The 26,357-nt window shown below is 43.0% G+C and overlaps 1 protein-coding gene across 2 annotated transcripts in view; it reads left to right on the top strand.

Moving 5' to 3' along the window:
• The window catches only part of RBIS (ribosomal biogenesis factor), a 165,198-nt gene extending 149,929 nt beyond the window's left edge, over positions 1-15,269 (top strand). For both annotated transcript variants that reach the window (XM_044065995.1, XM_044065994.1), the window contains exon 4: positions 14,756-15,269. In XM_044065995.1, coding sequence (XP_043921930.1) covers positions 14,756-14,821 — 66 coding nt within the window. In that variant the 3' untranslated portion in view covers positions 14,822-15,269. The remainder of the gene's footprint in view (positions 1-14,755) is intronic.
• The last annotated feature ends 11,088 nt before the right edge of the window (positions 15,270-26,357 follow it).

The following is a 26,357-nucleotide window of genomic DNA, read 5'->3' as shown; positions in this document are numbered from 1 at the left end:
ATGAAAAGAGGGGAGTTGCATGAATGGCTACTGCCTGGCTACTACTAATGCTGGTCTCAGCACAGCTTCACTCTGTTGGGATACAATAGTCCTTTGTTTCTCTCACCAGAAGCAAAATGTTAGCACCAATCCCAAGAAGAGAAGCAGGCCACAGCCTGTTTGGTGATCCACAGTCTTGTCCCAGATTTTGCAAGGGTCTGCAGGCTTGTAGCCTTTTTCTGGTAGACGCCTCGAATAGCAACCAGACCAGTCGGGTATGTTAATACAGACACTCACTCTCCAACCAGAACGAGTCTGCTCCTACTCTCACCAGGATCAGAGTATAAGCACAGATTCCAAGCTGTCACCTATAAAGCAGTTATTAAGCTTTCTGGTGATCAGCAGTCTCCAGGAAATAATGTAACTACACTCCTTCTCTCACCAGGAGAAAACAGAAGCAGTAATCCCAAGATGACTACTGAGAGGCAGAATGTGGGCTGTCCAATAATTAGTGGTCTTGCAATAGATGCTTAAAGGTAGGATGAAAAAAAATGGTTTATCTTAAACACTACAGTGTGCACTAGAGGAGTTAGATGTGAAAGTACGTAACTTAAGTTTAGTGGAGAGTCACTATTTTTAAAACTGCAAGATAGATTGAAAAGGGAGTGGTCACTTTTGTATTCTGGTACTGTGGAATACATAGGCTGGCCAATAAATTTAAATAGTTGAAGGGGAGTGATTTCACAAAATGATAGTTTTGTACTCACACCCACCAGTAAAAGCAGAGAGGAAATGAGATATATGGTCAAATTAACATAAGAGGGAGGCAGCTAGAAAGACAGTGGTGTTTAAGAACACAACACTAACCGCGTGGGAGGGTGGGAAAAACTGTCTGACTCGCAAGAGATAGAGTTGTGGTCTCTCCAAGTTTTAATATGCAGTTAAAAGCAGAATACATGTAAAACACAGTGTAAAGAAAACAAATCACAATATACAAAATAGAAAAAGGCAATAAAGTAATACAAAATACAGCAAATAAAAAGCAAACTAACCTTTCTCTCACAGCAAACTGTAGCAGACTCTGGGTGAGCCTTTCCAGTAAAAAGCTCTTCTTCTTTCGGCTTTTCCCGGTTAGGGGTCGGCACAGCGGATCACCTGTCTGCTCATGATTGGCAGTGGAGTTTTACAGTGTCGAGTTGCCAGCCCGGTGCCCAACCTTCCACAGAAGGCACGCTTTCCAGTAAAGCTCTGAAATGTTTTATTTTACCCCTTAAATAAAAGGTTTAGTTCCTAGCTCCACCCCCCTCAGTTCACAGATGATTAACCTTAACTGACCTCTTCTAACTTGTGTGACTCCTTAATTGACATGTTCTAATTTCTGTCTGACACACAAGAGACAGAGTTGTGGTCTCCACATTTTAATATGCAGTTAAAAGCAGAATACAAATAAAAGGTCTCTCTTCAAATTTTTATATGCAGTTAAAAGCAGAATACAAGTAAAACAGTGTAAAGAAAACAAGTCACAGTATACAAACTAGAAAAAGGCAATAAAGTAGTACAAAATACAACAATTAAAAAGCAAACTAACCTTTCCCTCACAGCAAACTGTAGTAGAGTCTGGGTGAGCCTTTCCAGTAAAGCCTTAAAGTAGGGCAATGGGAAATGTACTGGGTGGGAAAGGCCTCTTAATACTGAAACCTACAGGCACACACACACACACACACACACACACACACACACACACACACACACACACACACACACACACAAAGGAATGGGATTGCTTCATTCTGTTTTTTTCTTGTATATTTATTAAATTTTCTGTAAGTGACATGGGAATTTTTACATCCAAGCAGTAATTTAATTCTTGCGTTCCTTTGATATTTATAAACAAATATCAGCTTTGTAATTGCACTTATTGTACTTGCATCAGTAAACTGTGCACTTGCCATGTCATATAACACCATTGACTTTAAATGGTTATTTTTACTGTGAATAAGTCTTACTTTGCCTTTATGTGTGTGTGTGTATATGTATATATATATATATATATATATATATATATATATATATATATATATATATATATATATAAAATATGCTGTGTATGTTTGCTTACATGAGCCTGAGTAGTAACTGAAAATGGTCAACGGATTTATCTGTTTATCAGATAGTAAAATAAAAATGCTCCCTACCATCTGTTTAGGCCTGGTCTGCAAGTACTTAGTCTAGAACTGTGGTCTGACACCAGAATTCCTGAAGATTACAGGTAGGGTCTAGTTCTTGGCCATTCTGAACCTATCAGTAGGATCCAGCAAAAAAAAAAAAAAAAAAAAAAAATGCATTTGTTACTTTTAGAAAAAAAAAAATCTCATTGTGGCCCTGCACAAAATTGGGCTGTCCTGTCTCTCTCCTCTTCTCATTTAAGAGAAGTGTCTGCACTACCAACTCCTTCAGTACTTAACAGATCCATACATAATTTTCAGCACTTGGTCTGGCATCAGGACTTAGAGCACCAACAATTCTCTGTTGGATGTGGTTATATGCGTGCATTGCCAGTTAGGCAATTATGCTATGTTCCTGATCTCTCCAAAATCTTTAGGACTGTCATTCAGGTTTGTGGCAATAGTTCTCTCAATGCCATCCATGGTGTCAACAAATGATTCTCAGAGTTTACTATCAAAATCGTGAACACCAGCATAAAATCCAGTCATTCGCACAAATCACATCTCTGAAAAGCAGCAGAGGAACACAGGCACTATGTTGAATATAATGCCCAGTTCGAAGAATCGACATTATTCGACATATGCCTTCCCCTGCAGATTACTCACCACCACCGGAAGTTGAACTTGTAAGCAGTACATACATACTGCACAACACAGAAATGCCCCTTTTTGCAGGGGGGGCAAGCCCCCCACACCACTTGCAAATAATGTATTCCAACTCCAAGATCGCACTACAGAGGGAAAAGGATAACTTCCCAATCTCCACTGTACTGCGATGTGTATTTATAATGCTGATGACAGGTATGTGAATGCACTGTGGCATTAACGAAACTGCACCTCGCATTAGTGCAGGTAAGACAAAACTGGAATCATCCAGCTGTTCTTCGACATTCCCATTTTCGTCTAACCTGTACTTGTCATTTTGTTAGTAAAGTCTCAGACTCTCTCGCATTCAGGAACACACTGTGAGGTGAAACTGAGAGAATTCTTTTCCTGTTAATATTGGAAAGCCTCGAGGATCAGTGCTGGGACCATGTCTCTTTGCTGTGTTTGTGAATGGCATGACCAGCCATTGTTGAAGTGCTAAGTTAATACAATATGCTGATGACACATCACAATTCTTTCGGATCATCTATAGAAGAAGAAAACTCCAGATTGCAGATAGGATACCTCTCTTTACAGCCCTGCTTAGTTCAATGAGCATGTTTCCATGTTCTTAAAGATGAAATCTGTGTTGCTGGCACCGAACCAAGCACTTTTTTTCCATAACCTAATGCCATAACAACCCATAGCATAGCCATCGTTAACTTAAGTATAGAGCAGGCTTTCAATCGAGAGGAAAAACCTGCAAAGCTACTTTTCCTTCTTTAAGTTCTGATCTGCATAACAAATCTTAATTGATTACTGGGTTAGCCAAAAACTTGCCATGTCATGAAAGCCCTCACCAGTTGTGCCAGGCTAGCCATAGCAAACCTATTATTTGCTGTCTTTCCTATTGTATTCCGCTCATCTATGCACTGGATTGTCTATTAGAATAATTGAATACATGCTTATGCTGCTGGCCACAGCTGAACTTCGGTTATCCTCTATAATTTTACCATAAATGTTTGTTCAGCTGCTGCTTCCCTTGTTAGCAATTATCACTTGACAGAAACCCCCTTCATGAACTATAGGTAGATAAATGGACACTCCACTGACAAATGTGCAGTAGATTCAGAACTTCAGGGTTCCCTATCACTGCTGGAAAACTCCTGTACTACCTTGGGTACATAGCTGAAAAGAAGCTCTTCAAATCCTCAGTAAAGAAGTACCTGCAGTGTAAATTCTTCCTGCAGTTGTTGCATTACCTACTTTATGAAACCTGTATATATATATATATATATATATATATATATATATATATATATATATATATATATATATATATATATATATTCTGTTCCTAATTATCAGTGTCTTTTTCACTGTACTGTTTCTTACTACACTCCAGCAAACTGACTTCTGTGTCTTGTATGTATGTTTGTATTTGTGATGACTGATGGCTTAACTTGCATGGTTATTATTTCACCATTATAGAATTTCTAATGATGATTGCATGAAGTCTGTTCAGCAATGTGTATTGTATCTTTATGTGACTACCCTTATTAGCAATAGTATTCGATCTTGGTTCAGTATTCATTGTAGACTCAGGGCCTTGTATGAGATCATAACAGGCATGTCTCCATTTTGGGTGGGTCTGTATCATAAAGACGAAACCTCAAAAGAGCGAACGCCTTTACACTGACCTGAAATAATCGAAGCTACAAATCCTCAAACTGCCACAACAGCAATTTTTTTCCCCAGGGAATAAAATCGCTGGGCCATTGTTGGGCCTTTGCTGTTTCATCTATTGTAGTGCGATCTCTGAGTTGGTAGGGGGTGTGGGGAGGGGGTGTGGGGAGGGCAAAGTCCCCACTTTATTTTGTGTTTAGATTTTTTTGTTGGCCCAACGATTTTTTTTTTCCCCCTGGGAAAAAAATCACTGTTGTGGCTTTTCGAGGTTTTGCTGCTTCGATTATTTGTGGTCAGAGTAAGAGTGTTCGCTCTTTTGAAGTTTCATCTTTATGATATAGACCCTTTTGTGTATCGTAGTAAACAAATGTCTTCAGTTTTCAGTTCAGGTTATTATGACCTGTTGTCTTGTTCATTGTTTGCTTTATAAACTATATTGCATTATCATAACTTGTATAGCCTAGTGCTTTTCTCACTGGGAATTCACTAAAAGTACTATTTCTCATTCTGGCATTATCCGTACATAGACTAGATTACTGATTTATTTCCTAATACTGTATATGTATTAGAGTAGACTTATGAGGAATAAAAGTGGAATTTAAAAATAGGGTGGAAATAAAAGAAAGGGAGATATGGTTAAGAAGTAACAAGAATTACTTTGAAGAACTGACATGTTAAAGTACTGCAAAATAGTGGGAATCTCACAGAGCACGAAGAGGGGCAACTGCAGAATGCTAAATAGAAAATAAGGGATTACCTCAATAATATGCATGAGTTTAAAAAGATTGCTGTTAAGCAACTGTTTTTTGATAATGACCCTAGAGCACAAAAACTTTTAGCACGACAACTCAGGCAACAGAAAATAGAAAGAGCTGTCGCCAAGCTTAGGGAGCTTAAAGCAAGGAAGATAATAAAGGATCTTATAGAAGTATTGGAAATGCTTTGAAAATTCTGTGAAAGTCTGTATAAAGCAGAGAAATATGGAAATCAAGAAAAGGTACAAATGGAAATGTTTATGGAAGAATTAAATATGCCCAGGCTAGAGGTAGAGGAGGCTCAGTTACTAACAGTTGGGATAGTAGAAGTTGAGATAAAAATGGTGATGTGTAACCAATCTACAGGAAAAACAGATGGTATTCCTGTCGAGGTTTAGAAGCTATGAGGGAAAAAAAGATCTGGAAGGTTTTGTTTAACAGTATTTTAAAAGAAGTACCAACATCCTGACTGCCAGTACGTGGGACATCGCCCATAGGTACTGATAACATCAGTCATAAAAGGGATGTCTGCACATACCATCCTCAGAACTTTTTTGCCACCATTTGGAAAGGTTGATTCCTAGTACGGTCTTTGGTTGGATTTCTTCGCTCTGCTTCCAGCTTTAGATAAATACCCCGTTGGGGATTTATTATTTTGTTACTGCCGCTTGCTATTGTTCATGTCATCCAGGAAAGGCAGGTGTAGGAATAGAAGACAGATTCCACATAAGGATAGTCATGAGCTTTGTCTGTTTTGTTTGGGGCCTAGTTATGATCACCATTCCTATTCTATTTGCCAGGCCTTTGTGAATAAGACTTTGCGAAGCTGTCTTTCGGCCTTAAACCTTTATCTTGAAAATCAGAGACTCTGGCTAGGGATACGATGGAGGGTTCCAGGGGTCCTTTGGCTGAGCTGAGTTTGAAGAGGAAGGTAAGCAAGCTAAGACCTGAATCCTTTTCCACTGTGCCTGCCTTTGACATTCCCCTTGAGGTCAGTGAAGACCCAGTGGTACAGTTGGAGGTTGGGTCCACTTCTTCAGCAGATACCTCTGGGGAAGCTGTCCAGAGTGTGGATCCTAGTATGTCCAAGGCTATGCAGACATTCTGGCAACTTGGGGAAACTGTGTCTTGTTCTAATGGAGGACTCCGGGGATGCCCTTGCCCCTCCACCTAGGGATCTGTCTGACATTAGGCCTCTGTCCGACCTCTCTTCTTTGGTGGAGAAGCCCATTCAAAAGATACAGAAAACTAAGCACCTGAATGTTCCTTACACTTCACAGTCAGATTGGGATGCATTTTCACAAGGTCCTATTAGGGCCCTGATGGCACTGAGGCCTTCAGCTTCTTCTTCTTCCCTCCCTATTCTAGAGTTCACCTCTTCTCTAGTGCTGGCTTCTGGATCTCAGGGTTTTTCCTCTGTGCAGGCTTTGGAGTCGCAGGTCCTTGGACCGGACTCAGAAGATTCCTCTTCTGATGAAGACTTCCTGGCTTACTCCACCCAGATTCCTCCTCTTCCGGAATATGCTTCTCCTGAGGAGGAGTCTAATGAGGGAGAGTCCCCTGTAGAAGAGCTTTCTTTTGGGGAAACTATTAATAAGATGAGGAACTTTTTAAATGGGATTCCTGCCAAATTTCAGAAACACAGAAACGTTACTATGAGCTTCTTCAAATGGAAGCCCCTGCACCCTGTGCAGTTCCACTTGTTATTCCTGCTTTCTTGGATTCTTTTGCTTCCACTTCTAAAAACCCTGATTCCAAAATCCTGCTCCCAAGAGACCTGACAGATTTTATAAGGTCCCAGATGACTGCAAGTTTCTTTATAAATGCCCTTCTGCTGACCCAGCTGTGGTCTCTATTGCCTCTGACAAATCTTCTTGTTTGTCTCCTTCTGCTAAGCTGCTTCCCTCTGATAAGGACAGCAGGATATTGGAAAGGCTGGTTAAAAAAGGTATATACTTCATCCACCTTAGCTATTAGGGCAATTAATTACTACACACACAAGTCTAGATACTCCCTGGCTTTGCTTTCTCAGGTATCTAAGGCTTTGTCCAAATTACCTGACTCCGAGGTCAAGTCTCAGGTTCTCAATCTGCTGTCTGCATCTTCTCAGGTAGCTAGGCATTCCATTAGGTGCAGCTGTGATGCAGTGGAGGTATCTGCCAGGGCTGCAGCCCCTGCATGTGTTCTTCGATGACATTCATAGTTAACGCTGCAGTCATTACCTGATGACATCAAGGCCAAACTGCTTGATGCCCCTTTAGATAATTCTGCCCTTTGTGGTTCAGCTGCTGCAGAAATTTTCAAATCTTTGCAGGAAAAAGTAAAGGAGGTCCAAGACTTAAAACACTTGCTTGTTTCCCCATTTCCCCAAATTTCATAGGAATTTTCCTCCTAGGACCTCCTTAGTTAGAAGACCTGCTCGTTCCTCCTGTTCAACTTCTGTTGGATCTAGGTCTAAGAAATCTTCTAGGAGAGCTCCTCCATCAAAATATGTTGCTTCTGCAACTCCTTCTCAACAGCCCTTTCAGGCCAGACAACCAAGCCATAAGCCTCTTTTTCTTCGCCTCTCTCTTTCTCTCTCTCTCTTTCAGCCTGGATGGAGACCACTCAGCACTACTGGGTCATTTTCATCATCCACAAAGGTTACTTTATGACTTGGAAGATTCTACCAACATTCCCAGGAATCCCTCAACCCCCTTTCTGCCAACTTCATTGCTTTCCTCAGTTACTAGCGCAACTCTTTCACCACAGCTCAATCCAGGTTGTTCCTCTAGAACAAAAAAGGAAGGAATTTTACTCCAGGATGTTTCTTTTCCAAAGAAAGGATTGGCCTTGGAGGCCTGTCCTAGATCTCACCATTTAAACACCTTCCTGAAAGTGCGTTATTTTCAGATGCTCTCTGCAACCTCTTTTTTCCTCTGGTTCCTCCACACTCCTCCTTGGCCTCACTGGATCAAAAGGATGCTTACCTCCATATCCCAATTCACCCTCAGTACATTAAAGTCATAAATTTCTCAGAGAGTTCTTTGCATTTTCAGTTCTCTGCCTTGCCTTTTGGTCTTTCCACTGATCCAAAGGTTTTTCAGAAAGTGCTTTGCTTCAGCCACTGCCTTCTTGAGTGTTTGAGGGATTCAGGCTTACCCCTATTTAGACAACCTTCTTTTTATGGCCAGCAGTCTAAATCAACAAAAGTTAAACCTCAAACTAGCCATTTGCTTTCTTCAGAGTTTTAGATTCACTGTAAATTTCAAAAAGTCCAGTCTTACCCCTACTCAGGACCTTATTTTTCTAGGGTGCAGGTTCAGAACAGATTTGATGATGGTTTTCCTCCCCTCAGACAAGGTTCTGTCTCTTATAGGCTATATGGAGGCCCTTCTGTCTCTTCCATCCATTTGGTCTATAGAATTTCTAAGATTGCTCAGATTCCTGGCTTCCATGATTCCCGTTTTGCCTTTTGCAAAGCTGCACATGAGGAAGTTTTAGTTGTTTCTGAAGACAGCTTGGTCTCAGCATGCCCATCTTTTGGATGTCCTGGTACCTTTTCTCCCCTCTCTAAAAACAGAGTTCCTTTATTGGATCTAGCATCTGTCTCAGAATCCAGGCCTTCCTCTTCTCATGCCCCAGCCTTCTCAGCAGCTCTTCACAGATGCCTCAGATTTAGGTTGGGGAGCAACCTTTGCTTCCACCAAGGTTCAGGGTTTTTGGTCCTCTGCTCAACAGAGGGAGCACATCAGTATCTGGGAGATGAGCGCCCTGATTCTGGCCTTGCAAACTTTTCACCCTTTTTTTTTTTTAACCAGGTCCTCTCAAGCTTCTTACAGACAATACAGCTGTGCTATGGTATATAAACAAGCAAGGCGGGACCATATCTTACCTTCTTTGTCATCTAGTCCTCCAGGCATCGAAGTTGGCTATCCAATACGAGGTGATTCTGCTTGCTGCATATCTTCCCTCAGCTCAGAATTCATTGGCATATGCATTAAGCAGATTCATGATACAATCCCATGAGTGGAGGCTTCACAGGGATGTGTTCCTGGATCTAGTTCACAGGTGGGGTACTCCAGAAGTGGATCTCTTTGCCTCCCCTCAGAACAGACAACTTCCTCTTATTTTGTGCCAGGGTCCCTCACCCTCAGGCTTGGAAGGTAGATGGCTTCTCTTTCTTATGGAAGGGGATGTTTCTTTATACATCCCCCTTCCCCCCTCATTCAGAAAGGCCTGCTGAAAATTCAGCAGGACAAACGAAAAATATGGCTGGTGACCCCCTTTTGGCCAAGGCAGCACAAGTTCCCTCTTCTGGAATTAGCCAGGGGACATCACCACAATTTACCTCACTAGTTGGACCTACTGACACAGGGCAAGGGATCCTTGATCCACCCACATCTGTCAACTCTACAGTTGACTCTGTGGGTGATCAACCTCTAATTCCTTTCAGGCACCTATTCTCACAGGATGTGCTTACGGTTTTGCAGGAGGCCAGGAAACCCAATGCTAGAAAATCTTACATTTCCAAATGGAAAATATCTTCTATTTGGTGCCAGAAAAGAAATCTAGACCTGCTTTCGGTGGACATTCCATTAGTGCTTTCTTACCTGTGTGAATTGCTTAACAGTGGTCTCTGCTATTCCTCGGTGAAAGTCCACTGCCGTGCTCTGTCTGCTTGTTTGCCATTGATACCTCCATTAGCTTCCAGACTGGAGTATAAACATTTTTCTTAAAGGCGTCCTACACACGAAACCTCTCAGGAAATCAGTGCCTCCTCCTTGGGATCTCAACTGTGTCTTACAGAAGCTTACCCAGGCTCCCTTTGAACCAGCTGCCTCTTCTCTAAAGCATTGCACTTGGAAAACAGTGCTTCTGGTAGCCTTGACTTCTGCTAGAAGGGTTTCTGAGATTCAGGCTTTGGTGGCTTCTCCTCCTTCCTTGGTGTTCCACAAGGATAGAGCGTCTTTGAGAACTAACCGATCTTTTATGCCTAAAGTGGTGGAGTTGTCTCTTAACCAGTCTGTTCAACTGGCCACCTTTTTTTTCCTTCACCACAGTTCTCTAGTGAAAGGATTTTGCATTCTAGGCAACTTGGATTTTACCTAGACAAAATGAAATCTATTAGGAAGTCTGATCAACTTTTTGTCTCCTTTCACCCACAGGGCCCTGAGTTTACCTGCTTCCAAACAAACTATTTCTTCTTGGTATGTAAAGCTGTTGTGTTTTGCTATGACTTTCATGGGAAACCTCTGCCATCCTCTGCAGAGCTCAGTCTACCAGATCTGTTGCCTCCTCAGGTGCTTTCTTTAAAGGTCTGGATGCTCATTCCATTTTGGAGGCTACTACTTGGTCATAAACATTACAAGTTGCATACTGTCCCTAGGGGCAGGATTTGCTAGAGCAATTTTACATAGATTTGTAGAAAATGTTTATTCGCTTTCCTCCTCTACCCCCTCCTGCACCCTGGGTTCCTTTTGAGCTTTTGCAAACTCCCATATGTAAAGAATAGAATACTGCAACATTGAATAGAAGGACATAGAATAGTGTAAAATTTTACCATAACCACAGATGTCCTTTTATCCTATGTTGTAGTATTCTGTCCCACCCACCTTCCCCCCCTTCAACTTGTTCTCTCCTAGGATGACTACCCTTTTTGCTTGGCCTTTGGACTCTTGTTCCTCATGGGGCTAACTTTTTTTGAGGGTATGTGCGGACATCCCTTTTATGACTGACGTCAGTACCTACATACGATGTCTCATGTACTGGTAGTGGCTATAAACTTTTGTATGCAGGCCGGACTTCAGGTCAATGGACGGACTACAACCCATATGTAAAGAATACTGCAACATAGAAGAGGGCATCTATGGTTATGTTGAGATTTTACACAACTATTCTACCAGGTTTCATACAGGACCATTTCAATACTAAATCATGATTATAAAGTTTCTCTCTAATGGCAAAAAGAATGGCAAAAGTGATGCCAGACTTGACAGATCTGGATCATTTTGGTTTCGTGGAGGGGAGGCAAACATTTGACAACATTAACAGAACAGTGATGATCCAGATGGAAGCAGAATTTAAGAAAATACCACTGTTGTTGGTAGGTCTTGATGCAGAGAAAGCATTTGACGGAGTGAGCTGGGACTGTGACCAGAGCAATGGAAGCATTTGCATTCCCTGAAAAATTATAACGTTGATTAGGAGGATATATGAGGGATTGGAGGCGAAAATTAAAGTGGGTGGGTTCTCTCTAATGAACTCTGCTTGAGCGAAGGAACTAAGCAGGGGTGTCCTCTCTCTCTCCCCTTTGTTGTTTGCATTATGTTTAGAATCATTGGCATAGAAAATAAGGGAGTCAGGAATTCAAGATGTAGTTGGTATGGTAGTCAAGAGAAGCTGGCTGTATTTGCAGATGACATTATTTTATACTTGACAAAACCAGAAATGGAAATTACAGTGCTGTGGAACATATTGAAACAATTTCAGACCTTTTCAGGATGCAAATTTAATGAAGCCAAAATAAAAGCAATAGCGGTAAATTATGTACCCACATATGAAATGGCTCAGCAATATCCTTACTTATGGGGACATGATAAAATGAAGTTTTAAGGAGTATGAATTAAAAATGATACCGATGTGGCAACTAAGGATATGTGGGAAGAGAACAAAGAAAAGAAAAGATGATACAAAAAGTGAGAAAATGGAAGCTCTGTTATATGGATATTGATAGTAAGATACAAGCTGTTAAAATGTTTTTAGTCTCTTTAGTCTTATATACAGATCAGACATATTTTTATCAACCAGAGAAGAAGTTGTGGATAGTAATAGAGTTGAAGGATTTTATCTGGGAGGGGAAAACTGCAGGAATTAAGTGGGATAAGTTTATTCTTCCACTAGAACAGGGCGGATTGAGATTACCTGATTTGAAGGGGTATTTCAGTGCAACACAGTTAAGACTCCTATACATAGCAAAAACAAAAAATTATAACTCAAAGTGGAAAGAGGAGATGATGAAATGGGGGGGGGGGTTAAATAACAAGGAGTGACTAGGATTTTGGATGCAAACCTTTAAGGAGAACAACAACAATCATACAGAATATTGTATTCATAAAGTAGCAGAAGGTATTCTAAAAACTAAGCCAATATGAGAATGAAAAAAGGGGATTCTGCCAATAGGGGTGACTGCAGTTAGGGATACAAACAATAGGCGAGAGGGGGTGGGAGTATATTGGAGAAAACTGGTATAAGGAAACAAAGCACTGGAAGCAAAGAACTAGATAGCATTTTCCCATTCTATTACCTTTCCCTAAGAACTTATTTGGACTGCAGATTTGAAGATTGCCTTCCATATCAAGGATTGGTATCTGAGTACAGTCAAAGACAGATAGGTGTGTGGGGGGGTCCTAAACAAAAGACCAGCACTGGTAGAGTTCTTAGTAGAATCTAGAACAGAAGTGGCCATTAAGAAAGGAATAATTAGTAGAGCATATAAAATATTGCATGATAACTATCAGAAGAGTTTAGGAAGAATTGGGGAAAAAAGATTGGATAAGCAGTTCACAAAGAAAGTGTGTGTGTGTCTCCCCAATATGCAACAAAATATAGAAACTTTATGTAAGTACTCTCAAGCAAAGATCCTAGATATTTTTATACCCCAAGTCTGCTCCAAAGAATCTTTCCTCAGGTAGATAGCAAATGGAGATGTGATGGGGAAGAAAGAGGTAACTGGGAACATATCTTCTGGGAGTGCAGTGAGTTGGAAGACTTTAAAGATTTCCTGTAGACTGTTCTGTTGGAGATGCTGGGTGAGCAAATTGAAGTGACTAGGGAAATGATTTTTTGAGCTATGATCCAGAGTTGGAATTGCCTAGACATAGTAAAGTCTTGCCGAGTCTAATGATGGCTGCCAAAAAAGCAATAACTAGAAAATGGAAATCAAAGTCTAAACCAACTTTACTAGAAGTAACAAAGATAGTAACAGAGAGAAAATAACTCGAACTGGGATGTTTAGAAAAGGAAATGTGGGACCACTACATGCAGAGGAGGAATGATGTTTAAAAGAAGGCAGGATCTAAATGAGCTATGCAATGGTTGACAATGACTGGATATATTAAACGTGATGTATAATGTTTGCAGCTAGAGTTGTGTTGGCACGATTTGTAAGTTATAAAGTTTGCAAGTGAGATTGTGCCACTATGATTTGTTTTCATTTATGTAAATGCAGGATTGTCTGTGTCACACATGATAATTTAAGAAATTGTGCTACTATGATTTATTTTCGGCCACGGTGGTGCAGAGGTTAGCATTCCCGACTCGCAGCAAGAGGTTCTCCATTTTGATCCTCGGCTGGGGTGCCTTCTGTGTGGAGTCTGCATGTCCTCCCTGTGGTCGCGTGGGTTTCCTCCGGGTGCCCCAGTTTCCTCCCACATCCCAAAGACATGCTGTAGGTGGATTAGACACTCTAAATTGGTCCTAGACGTGAGTGCGTGGATGTGTGCCTTCTGTGGAAGGTTGGGTGCTGGGCTGGTAACTCAACACCGTAAAACTCCACTGCCAGTCATGAGCAAGCAGGCGATCTGCTGTGGCGACCCCTAACCAGGAAAAGCCAAAAGAAGAAGTGCCATTATGGTTTATTTTCATTTATATAAATGTAAGATGGTCTGTGTCACACATGATAATTTAAGAAAGATGTTTCTTTAAAAAAAAAGACATGAGGTATCCTTGCTGTGGCACTGCATAGTATTACTGATGCATTTGTGATCGGGCCTGGTCACATGTGGCCTTTTTTTCTATGCTATAATTTTTTTTTCTTTTTTACAATTCACAGCTTCTCACAAGCCCAGTGACCCAAAATATCAAGAGACTTTACTAGTGTGAAATCTACAATTTGAAAATGGATTTTGTAATTACTTTTATTTTTGCACCAGTAGATTTTGACCCATTAGCACCACGTGATGGCAATAATGTTGTCTGTAGGCACACGGGTGGCTGCTTATTGCCTTTGTTTCCCAATGCTTCAAAATTATCTTCTGACAAAACGGCACACTGTGCACAAAGGTGTTTTTCTCAGATATTATTTCCAGCAGCCTGACTTGTATTATTTTCTTAGTCTGTATGACAACATTTTGTGTGTTTAATACAATGGCCTGGGCAACCACGGCCGCTGCATCTTCTTGCACCAGTTCCCACATCATGATGGATCTGTACTCCAGCCAAGACCCTGTCATTAAAGCACCAGCTCAAACTGGGCAGGAACCGCCATCTCTTCTCAGGATTGGATTGCCATAACTTCCTGTCTGTGCTGCCAAATGCTGGAGCTGCTATTTGAACTTGGGGCTGATGGGCTGTGGTCAGGTTTGTATCCCTTTTATACTACCAGTGCAGGTTGCTGTTTCTAGTTTCTTGGTTGCTGTCGCCAAAGATTTGCTCTTGCAGCAAAACTTCTCACTTTTCTGTGCTGATAAAATGACTAGGATTTTTAGTAGTTGGGGGCATAGAGAATATGTTCTTAAAGATCTTTACTTCTGTTCTTTTTTGCAGGTATGCCCTTCTGACACACTAGAAATAAATGTTGAAGATGCTGCAAAGCTGTTTTCTCACTTATGAAGTCACCTTTTGATGGCAGAATAGATGGAAGACCTTTGATTTATTGTACTGCATTTCTTAGTTTCATTTGTTTTTAAAAATGTTGAACTTTACAGAACACACAGGCACATATTTGAGGCATTCATTAATAATCGTGCCCAGAAAATTGCGAGGAAGTATTGTATGTGAAAGGCAGTTCAGGCATATTCACTGAAGGGTATATACACGTTTGTATGACTTGGTAGGAAAATGACAGTTACCATTTCTTCTTAGAACAATTCTATATTAATGAAATGTTGTACAAGCATTTTTTGTTTCAGATAAAACTGCAGTGCAATGTGAAATAGTTGTTTTTCAGAATGGGTTCTTTATCAGAAAATTAATTTTATTTTATTGCAGCTACACTTATCCACTTGTGCAAATCTGAAAAAAAAAAAAACAGCAACAAATAAAAATATTTTTATTAAAAGATGCTTCATTATTCCTTTATTGCATTTCACATTGTAGTACAAGTGCTGAGTTATCAGGAGATACGTACAATAATCATGGAATTTTATATTGCTGTTTATCAAGAAGAATATTTAAATAAGGTTGTCTTCGTTTGCTTTCAGGTAACAAAAATCCAGTACATGGTGACATTGAGCCTGTACTTACACTGTAGTGTTAAGTTTGGAGCCTTGAACTGCTAACAAGTGTAGCCATATTTGATGACGTACTAGTTATATGAAGCTTCACTGTTGTCATTGAATGCTGATACAGTGGACATCAGATCTGAGTTCAGCATGGTGTGCATGGCTTGCCTTAGGACCAAATTGAACAAGTTTTTCACTGAATTTTCAAACTGCTTGCAGGTAGTGTAACTGTTTCCACTTAGTGGGCAAGTATTTGTTTTCACTGTTGGTGCAGTTGGTGTAATGGTACATTGCTTTGATTGTAGTTTGCAGGGCCCTGGGTTCAAGACTTGGCAGAACTTATTAGTGAAGATGCTTAGTAGAGTGGAATTGCTTAAGGTAGTTTTGTTTATTACCAAATATGCATACTAGATACAGGCACCTTTTCAGGTTGACTTGAGTAATCACTGGTTAACTTAAGTTATTCAGAATCTCATACTATGCATATTTGTGGTCTGAAATTGTAGACTGTCCTTGAGGGGGGGGGGGGGTGCTTGGATTCTTCTTTCTCACAAGTTGCAGACTGGTATTTTTTGAGTTTAAATTTCATTTATGACACAGTAGAAAAGTTATTTATGCAGGGATTGGTGAGTGGGTCCCACACTTGTAGTAACCTTGGATGTCAGCTGGGGTGCTACCACAGGTACTGGAATTAGGACAGGCAGTAACCTAGCCCTACTGGAATAAAGTCCATTTCTAAGCCTACCCTTCAGTCCCTGCAGAAGCTGAAGTTCACTTCAACTGCTGAAGGTTCGAGATTGCATCTGTCCTCCTTGACAGTGAGGAGCAGGTTGTGGTTTGGAGGTACTCAAAATTAAGTGCACTACTGTCATGGTTTTGGGACCCTCCACCCCATGCACTGTGTAAGTCAGTGGTCCAAGCGTAGGGGGTAAACCTTCCACGTATGGATCAGCATTGCAGCGGAATTCCTGACTTACGAGATATTAACTGCAGGTGGACATCTGCCAGACCAATTCTGAGATTTTTCTAAATGCCTTCACATGGTTCAGCTACTCCTAAGTGAGGAATGCTTTCTCCTCGAATTAAAGAAGCCCCCACCCTACCCCAGTGCCATCTGAAGTAAGTTTATTCATTCATTCCTTCACAGCAAGGAAGTTCATGGTTTAGTCTGGTTGTGGTTCCAGAACTACTACTGAGATTTATCCGGATGGTAAATACCCTATTAGGGTGTTTATTTTCATTCTCCCCTGTTGTGCTGTTTATTTTTGAAGTTGAAATTTCCAGGATAATTTTTTCTGTTTCCTTGGGTATACCTCCATCAGGCCTAAAAAGCATTTGTTATAAGCATAGTTGACATACTAAGCAACTTTTTTGTGCTTAGGAGCCTGTCACCTTTCAGCTGATTTTTTAAATTTGTGAGAACAGAAAGTGATAGTGTGATTGATGCAGAAAAAAATGGATTGGAAGCTATTATGATGGTGCCGGAACATTCATTAATTCAACAGCAGCATCATTAGGGGAATCCCCTCCCTTAAGAAGGTACATCAAGAAAACTGCCACACAGAGATCGAGGGGAGAAAAGACCCTCAAAAAGGATGTTATATCGTTCCATAGGCCTTTGGATACCTGAAACAGTTTGTTAGTGGTACCTGTTTCTCTTGCCAGTCTCTGTCCAGTGCCATCCCCCGAGGGCAGACAGGCAGATAGGTGCTTGGCTGTTCACCTAGCCATAGTGCTCCCCAGGACAAAATTTTCTTGTTTGGGAATCTTGACGTAAATCTTTTAAAATTTAAAAAAAAAAAAAGGCAAAGTGACAAACAGTAAACCAACTCCTGAAACGGTTTTCTTACAAATGTTGGATGCCTGTCCTGGGTTAGCAGTTCCAGAGGGAGAAAAGGATGTACACTCCTCTCAGTCGTAGGCTCACCCGAGAAGAGGTCCAGTAGTGTTGAAGACCTCGTAATAAAAGCATAGGAAGCTTCCTGTCCTCCACTGTTGGAGTTCCCGAGGGCCACAGGTGGTAAAATGCCATAGGCCACCCACATCAGCTTACTTCTAAGAATCAGCAGTCCTGACTTCACAGGATTTTAACAGATTAATTGAACTCTTTTTAACTCAGTAGGGGAGTAGTTTTGTAGAATTCACCTCCACCTCCCATCCCACCCCCTCTATAATCATTAAAGAATATCTTCAGCCCAGGGACACTAGTCTATTCCTCAGAAGAAGAAGAAAAATATTTAGATTGTACTGTCCATCTCCCCTCCCCATTAGGGTACATGGAAGGGAAGCTGTCCCTTCAGGTTTGTTGTAAAAGGATGTTATTTAGTCCAATCTTGCCTACATTCTTACCCGTGGGTTCGGAGCTGAACCTCTGCTCCGACTCAGCCATACTCTAGCTCGAAGGCTTTCAGTTGTCTGAACTAAGAGGTATCCCATGCTGCCCTGCTCATTTTCCCCAGATCTCGTTTGCCGCTCGCAAAGCTCAGACGTGGTCTCGCTCTTGGCTGTAGCTAAGTATAACTTTTGTGTCTTAATTGACTAATATTTTGCTCCAGAAGCTATTTTCTTAGCTGTGTGTGCGTGTGTGTTGTGGTTGTTAAGCAGTTTTTGCGCTTCTTCTGTTTCTTTTTGTCTACTTTACTGGTATCCCATTAGCTAGTCCTCCCTTTGTTGTCTGTTTCCCTTCTGTGTTTGTCTTGTGCTTAGGTACCTATCCCCTCCGGGCTAGGACCGTTTAAGTTAGAGGACCTAGTCCTTCCTAGTGTTTGTCCTTCGGGTCCGTTTGAGTTAGAGGTCCTGGTGTGTTGTCTGTAGTTTTAGTTATTGTTTCCGCGCCTTTTTCTGGTCGGTCTGTGGTGTCGTATTTAGTATCCTGCCTACTATGTCTAAAGATACAAAAGAACATAAGCCTTTGGGCTTCAAGAAGTGTAGTAAATGTGGGTAGAAGATGTCTATTACCGATGGGCACTCGGTATGTGTTTATTGTTTGGGGGGGCTATACACCTTCAGGAATCTTGTGCCTTTTGTCATGCATTCAGCCCTCGTGTTCTTCAAGAACGGAAGAACAAGTGGAAACTGAAGGGACTACTGAAACCCTCCTTTGAGGAAGATTTGGAGAGGTCTTCTAGTGCCAAGTCCTCTCCCGCCAAAACATCTAAAGCAAAGAAACATTCTCTGGCTCCGTCTGTACTATCTGAGCCTCCGGAGAAAGTTACCAAATCTACTGTAGCATCCTCTGTTCCACTGTCTTCAGTCTCGAAGGAAGTTTCTGAGGCTACAGGACCTACATCGGCTCCCAGCCTTTCAGAGCTGGTGACTGAGATGCTAGCTCGGAGCCGGTCTCCAGTTTTTAGACCGGTCTCTCCTCCTCACAGGTCTCCTTCTGAGAGGAGGTCTAGATCTCCTATCTTGTCCTCTAGGTCCTCCAGGACACTCTCTGGTGTGGATAGAGTGATGCAGAGACTGCTCCAATCACCGGTGCTGGCTAAATTGCTTTTGGCTCCAGCCCAGTTAGCTCCAGAGCCAGTCACCCATCCATCGTCGATAGATCCTCCGAGCAAATCCCAACCTGTGGAGCCAGAGCGGTCGATGCTGTATGATGCTTCTAGGTTGGCTCGGATGGCCCATCCCGGCTTGTCACCTCTGACCCCATCTTCTCCGTCCACGGGGTCCAGGACACATGGTTCCTTGGTCGGACCCGAAGGGGAGGCCTCGGGACGCTCTTCGGCTCCCAGCCTCACACTTGGTGCTTCGGTTCGAATGAGCCAGACTCTTGCTTCGGACCTTGTCCTCTCTGCTCTGAGAGATTCCACAGTTAGTCGATCTTCGGAGCCGGGGAGGGGCAGCTTTCGAGGTCATGCAGAGCATGCTGGCCAGATCCTCAGCAGCATCATACAGTTCTGACGCTCTTCCCCCTCCAGCTCCGGTAACTGTCTCTGATCACCCTCTGTCTTTGGACAGCAGAGACCCAAGGCCTCAGGAGGCACCCATGAGTGATCCCCCATTTTCTGAGGGCTCACCAGAGTTTGTGCCTGAGGAGCCCCCCCCCCCCCAGAAAAAGAACATGCAAGAGGAAGCACTTAGACTCCCAGGAAGAGTGTCTCTCACGTCAGACACTGACCTCAAGGAATCAGAGGGGTCCCCCAAGTCGTCCTCTTGAGGATATCTCCTTTTCTGATATCCTAGAGATCTTGAAACAGAGAGGCAACTGGCCCTCAAAACCCCCCTCTGAAGAGGAGTCAGTGTTCCTGAAGGCCTTTGGGGCTCAGCCTTCCGCCTCTTGGGTCTCTCAACCTTTCGAACTCCTGGATCTGGTTTGTCGTAGAGTGTGGGGAAACTCCTGACACTGTGGAACAAGTCCCCAGGAGACCCAACAAATTTCTGTCCACCCTTGCTGACAAAGACTTTCTTACAAAAGGTGTCCCAGTAGATGCCATGGTGGTGGCAACTGCCACCAAGAAGGAACTGGCTGAGACTTCATCTACCGTCCATCCCCCTAACAAGGAGTCTAGGACCATGGACCGGTATGGGAAGCGCATGTTTTCTTCAGCGGCCTTTACTCTGCAGTCGCCGAATTACTTATCACATTTTACACGGCTTCAAAGAGATCTCCTGAAAGAGCTTGGAGATGCTCTGCAAGGTAACATATCTGACACAGTGGCTCAAAGTCAATGCTCAGATGTCTACCCTAAATTCTATATCTAACTCCTCTATGAGGCTGATCTCCTACGCAGCCGAAGGAGTGAGTAGGGCAGCGAGTTCTGGAGTCTGTCTCAGGAGACACTCCTGGATGTGCCTTTGTAATTTCGCGGAGGCCTTTAAGTCTACATTCACTAACGCCCCTTTTGATGGTTCCACCTTGTTCGGAACCAAGGTGAAAGACACTCTCACTAGATGCGAGCAAGAGGGTAAAACTCTGGTGTCTGCCGTGGGAGTCCGTTTTTCCATGCCTTCTAGACCTTATCCCAAGAGCCAGAAGGGTGGGAAAATGTGGTTCAAAAAATTGCAGATATTTTTCCCTGATGTACAAAGTGAATCCCCCTCCAGGGGCAGGGGAGGGGGTGGCAACTCAGGTAGACGTCGCCCTAGAGGCAGAGGAGGCCCATGTAACCAGGAAGACGGCAAATCCTTTAGTGGTGCTTCCTACCAGCGCTCCTGATGGGTGGCCCGACTGCACTTCTCCGGAACCAGTCGGGGTCGCATCTCACTATACCCAGAAGCCTGGCAGCACATCACTCAGGACCAGTGGGTATTAAAAATTATTTCCGGAGGATATCACATTCCATCCCCCCCCCCCCCCCCGCCGATCAAAAGAATCCCAGATGTTCCACCCAATCAAAGGGATTCCACAGCTTCAGAAATTCAAAAGCTGCTAGAAAAAGGAGCCATCCAGCATGTCCCCTCAGACCAGATCGGATTAGGGACTTCAGATTTGTTTTGGTGCCGAAAAGAACAGGGGACCTGAGGACCCATCTTGGATCTCGGCCGCTTGAACCTCCACGTGAAGAAGTCCAGGTTCCGAATTGTCACGTTGCAATCTATTCTCCCATTGTTGGGAAAAGTGTGGATGTGCTCCATCGACCTCAAGGATGCTTACTACCATATAAAAATGGACAGGACATCCAGAAGTCACCTACGCTTCCAGCTGGGAGCCAGTCATTTTCAATTTCGAGCCCTGCCCTTTGGTCTCACCACAGTCCCCAGGGTGTTCACCAAATGTATGGCAGTGGTGACAGCTCACTTGAGATGTCAGGGATTCCAAGTGTTTCCGTACCTGGACGACTGGCTCCTCTCTGCCACCACCAGGCATCTACAACTACAGACAAGAGATGCCACGATCAATCTGTCAACAATTGGGTGTCACTCTAAACTGGAAAAAGTCTGCCTTGTCGCCCTCACAGCGTGTCACCTTTATAGGCACCGAGTTAGACACCGTGCTCATGAGGGCGTTTTTACCTTAAGAAAGGATTCAAGGTTTGCAACAACAGGTAAACTCATTGCTCCCTTTAAAGAAAGTGAAGGCAAAAACAGTTCTGAAATTGTTAGGGACGATGGCCTCAACAATTATGCTGGTCCCTCTTGCGAGGCTACACGATGCTCCTTCAGTGGATGTTCTTCGCCCAGTGGTCTCTACAAAATATGCCGCTTTCTCATCTCATAATGATTACAGACAGGTGCAAGCAGGATCTACACTGGTGGCTTCACACCAGCAACCTCAATGCGGGGAAACCCTTCAATGTTCATCGTGTTACACTGTTGCAGTCATCACACTTGGGTTATCCTGCCATCAGGCGGTCCCGCAGTCGGCCAAAGTTCCAAAGTCTTGGTCCGGCGTCGGTTGCTGTCGCTTCTTCCCTGACATCAGTGCGCCAAGGGTATACAAGATGCATCTGACGCCATTTTCTACAGACTTTCTTGCCGCGCGGTGCCCGAAGCAGAAGCAGTTCGCAAGTGCCGGTCGGCCGACTCCTGAGATTTTCGAAGTTGAATTTCAGATCCGAAGTCTTCAATAAAGCTAAGTACCCCGTTGGGGAAACTTTTTTCTTGCCTCAGACCGATGTCAGAAAAAGTTAATAATTGTATTTCTTGTGGGAAGCAAATACCTCATAAGGACTTCCACTCTTACTGTATTCCATGCCTAGGCCCTGATCACAACGTCACTAGTTGTCGGTTTTGTGCTAGATTTAACAAATGCACTATAAAAAGACGTTTTGATTTTGCTTTGCACTATGGCTGAAGGTTCAATTATACTATGCCGTCGGATCAACCGACGACCGCAATTCCGAAAAAACGCAAAGACAAGGATAAAGACAGGCATCCGAGGTCCAAAACACGACGAAACCTCTTCTAGGTCAGTCGTCAGTTCGCCAGTTCTCAGTGAGGCGCTTTCGCAGCCCCTGACACCCGCTACCTCAGAGCCACAGGCCGCCTCCGACTCCCACGTAGAGACAACTAGACCTCTGGAAACTCAAGGTATTGGGCCTACGGAAACTAACCCCTCAGATGGGTCCAGAGCCGCTGAGCAGGCACCGGCTTCTGAGGGTGTTTTCAGACCTTCATAACTTACCATTAAATCAACAGCCAAGACAAAGGTACCATTAAAGACAGAGAAACAAGTACAGCATTCTCCTGGACAGTCCTCCATGCCTAAGAAACAGATGCTTAAAATGGCCGAAGACCTCATTACTCTAATCAGGGGTTTCCATCCCCCTCCTGAGAAAAGGCCTAGGCAGGATACAGACTGACTCCTCTGATAAGGTTTCCATTTCCTCTGATTCCTCTTCAGACCAGGGATACTCTTTACCCCCCTATGAGGACTCTGATGCTGAGGAATCTATCCCTTCAGCCTCTCCTCCTGAGGATTACTCTTTTGGGGAAACTTTACACACTATGAGGGAACATTTCCATTGGGAAGGTCAGGAATACTCAGAATCCAAGAAAAGGCTCAGGGATTTCCTCCTATTGCCTCAGCACAGGCCCCTGGCTATTCCACCTGTACTAGACATTGTGGATGATGTGTTCTCTGAATCCAGCTTATCTCCTGACTCCTTTGCCCCTTGCTCCAGCCAAGCCAGATAGGTATTGTAGAGTCCCTGACTCTCACAAGTCTCTATACAAAAACCCTTCTGCTGATCCAGAAACTATTTCCTAGGGTCCAAAAGGGGTTAAGGCTTCCATTGCAAAAAATCCAGTACCCTCTGACAGAGATTCCAAAGCTTTGGATAGATGAGGGAAGAAAGTATACACGTCTGCAACTTTAGCAGTAAAAGCTTTAAATTGCCAGTTTCACATGCTTAAGTACCAACAATATTTAATGGCTCAGTTAAAACAGAAAATGCTTGCTAGCTCAGAAGCTTATTGTAAAGAAATGCAGGATTTATTGCATGCAGTTGAACAGGTGGGAAAACATACTCTGCAATGTGGTTTTGATTCTTTAGAGGCCTCTTGTAGAGCCGCAGTTACAGGTTCTGTTATTCGAAGACATGCTTGGTTAAAAGAACAGAGTTTACCTGAACATATTAAGGCAAAGTTATTGGATGCTTTTTTACAGCATAATACCTTGTTTGGTGTTAAGGCAGAAGAGGTGTTAAAGAAAATGGAGGATAAAGCTAAATCTATGCAAACAGTCAAGGATTTCTTACAGGTACAGCCACCTTGGTTTAGCAGAAATTGGCCAACAAAAAATTGGTCCTTTCCAGTGTCAGACAGGCCACAGAGAGGCAGATACAGACGCCCAAGAGGCAGATCTCAACCCCAAGGCTCAAACAAACGACAGTGGGGGGCACCTCAACCCCTAAAGGAGGAGAGGACAAGTCTCAACCTTACAGGAAACAGTCACAATGACTTTCCCTTGCGTACGCCAAGCACGTCCCTTCTGGAAGCCCCCTTAAGGGGAAAACTAGCACTTTTTTCTCAAAACTGGCAAACAATCACCCAAGACAAATGGGTCCTGAATATTGTGTCTCAAGGTTACAGATTCCACTTCATTACTTTACCATAGCTAAAAGGAATGCCAGACCTGCCACAAAATCAATGGGCAGAGACACAAAAACAAATTTCAGCCCTCGTGGACATGAGAGCTATACAAAAAGTGCCACAACAGGAACAAGGACAAGGATTTTACTCAAGACTCTTCCTGGTCCCCAGAAAGGACAAGCCTGGAGGTCTATACTGGACCTTTCAATTCTGAATACTTACCTGGATATTCCGAAATTCAAAATGTTGACATTACAGCAGCTTCTAGCCATTTTGGGCAAGAAGGCTTGGCTTGTTACTCTGGACCTCAAAGAGGCATACCTGTATGTCCCTATCAGACAAAATTGCAGAAGATACCTCCGATTCAAAGCTGGTATAATGCATTACCGATTCTCTGCACTGCCCTTTTACTTTATCTACTGCGCCCAGGGTCTTCACAAAGTGCCTGGCACCAGTAATTTCATTTTGCAGACAAAAAGGAATTCAAATATATCCATACCTGGACGACTGCCTCATTCAAGCAGAGACAACGGACATTCTTCTACAGCATCTGGCGTTTGTGAAAAGGTTGCTAATTTCTCTAGGGTACACGGTAAACGAAAATAAGTCAAAACTAGTGCCCTCACAACAGATTACATTCCTGGGTGCCAGCTTAAATACAACGGCCTAGATGGCTTACCTCACGCCAGACAAACAAGTACAACTAACTCAATATTTTCAACTACTGGCAAAAACATCCCATCTCCCTGCAAGAAAAAATCTGCAGGCCCTGGGATTCATGACATCCTGCATATTACTAATACCATATGCCAGACTGCATATGAGGAAATTACAATGGTACCTAAAAAGTGTTTGGACTCAACATTCTCACAGCCTAGAAGCAGTAATTCCAATAATTCCCTGCCTACAACAGGAGTTTCGATGGTGGGCACAGGCATGTCACCTAAACAAGGGTCAGCCTTTTACCCAACCCACAGCCAGGCAAACAGATGCTTCGGATTACGCCTGAGGAGCACACATGGCAGGAACATGCATTCAGGGCAAGTGGACCACTGACCAGATGCATCTTCACATCAATCAAAAAGAGATGTTGGCTGTTCAAAATGCCCTAACAGCTTTCAAGGACCTTCTACACCCAGTACAACTATTACTAAAGGCAGACAACACCACAGTAATGTGGTACATAAACAAACAAGGGGGCGCTCACCCTTATCCCCTATGCAGGCAAGCCATGACCTTGTGGAACACAGCTCTAACGTACCAAGTTCACCTGCAAGCACAATTCCTGCCAGGAAAGAATACTCTGGCAGACGACCTAAGCAGAAATATCATGGACCCTCACGAATGGAAATTGAACCCACAAATCTTCAGCATGATAAAACAAAAATGGGGATGCCCAGACATAGATCTTTTTGCCTCCCCTCTGACTTGCCAACTACAAAAATTCTGCACAAGGACTTATCACAAACAAGCATGGAAAGTGGATGCTCTTCTGTTCAGCTGGAAAAACCTAAAAGTCTATGCCTTCCCACCACTGCCTCTCCTTTCAAAGGTACTCCTAAAAGCCAGACAAGAAAAACCACAGATGATCCTGATTGCTCCAGACTGGCCATGCCAGCACTGGTACCCTATCTTAAGGAACTTTGCTCAGGGCCCACCATGGATGTTGCCCCAAATTCCACACCTTCTGACTCAACAAAACAATCAGATCCTGCACAGTCAGCTCAAAACCCTAAACCTGGCTGCATGGCAGATACTTTAGTCAAATAGGCAACACCTCTCTCTAAAGCTGTTATGGATGTCATTTGGAGGCCAGGAGGCCTAGCACCAGGAAAGCTTACTCAGAAAAATGGAAGAGATTCTGCGCCTGGAACCAGGCTTACAGCCTTGACCCTCGTTCCAAACATTCCTCAGATTTTACAATACTTAACTGAGATGCTGGACAGAGGCCTATCCTTTTCATCAATTAAGTTTCACGCCTCTGCCATTTCTGCACATTACAACACAGATCCTCCTTTAGTCTCTCATCCCTTGTTAAAGCAGTACCTCAGAGAGGCTAAAAACACGAGCACCAACACCAACTTGGGACCTCAATTTTGTTTTAGAAAAACTGACCCTACCACCTTTTGAGCCAGCCAATACAAAATTTTTATTATGGAAAACAGCTCTGCTCCTGGCAGTAACTTCAGCACGAAGAGTCTCAGAGCTACAGGCATTAATGACAGTGGAACATTTTATAATGTTTCATCAGGATAGGATATCTTTAAGGACAAATCCTACCTTCATGCCAAAGGTGGTAGCTAGTGTGGCTCTTAACCAAACCATCCATTTGCCTACTTTTTATCCAAACCCCCAAAATAAAGGGGAGAAACTTCTGCATTCTTTGGCCATACATAGGCAGCTATGCTTCTACTTGGACAAAACAAAAGCTTTCAGGAAAACTGATCAAC

This window comes from Protopterus annectens, chromosome 3.part0 (assembly GCF_019279795.1).
Source record: "Protopterus annectens isolate FY-2018-M chromosome 3.part0, PAN1.0, whole genome shotgun sequence".
In the NCBI taxonomy this organism is placed as follows: Eukaryota; Metazoa; Chordata; order Ceratodontiformes; family Protopteridae; genus Protopterus; species Protopterus annectens.
This window is presented reverse-complemented; position numbering and strand designations above follow the sequence as displayed.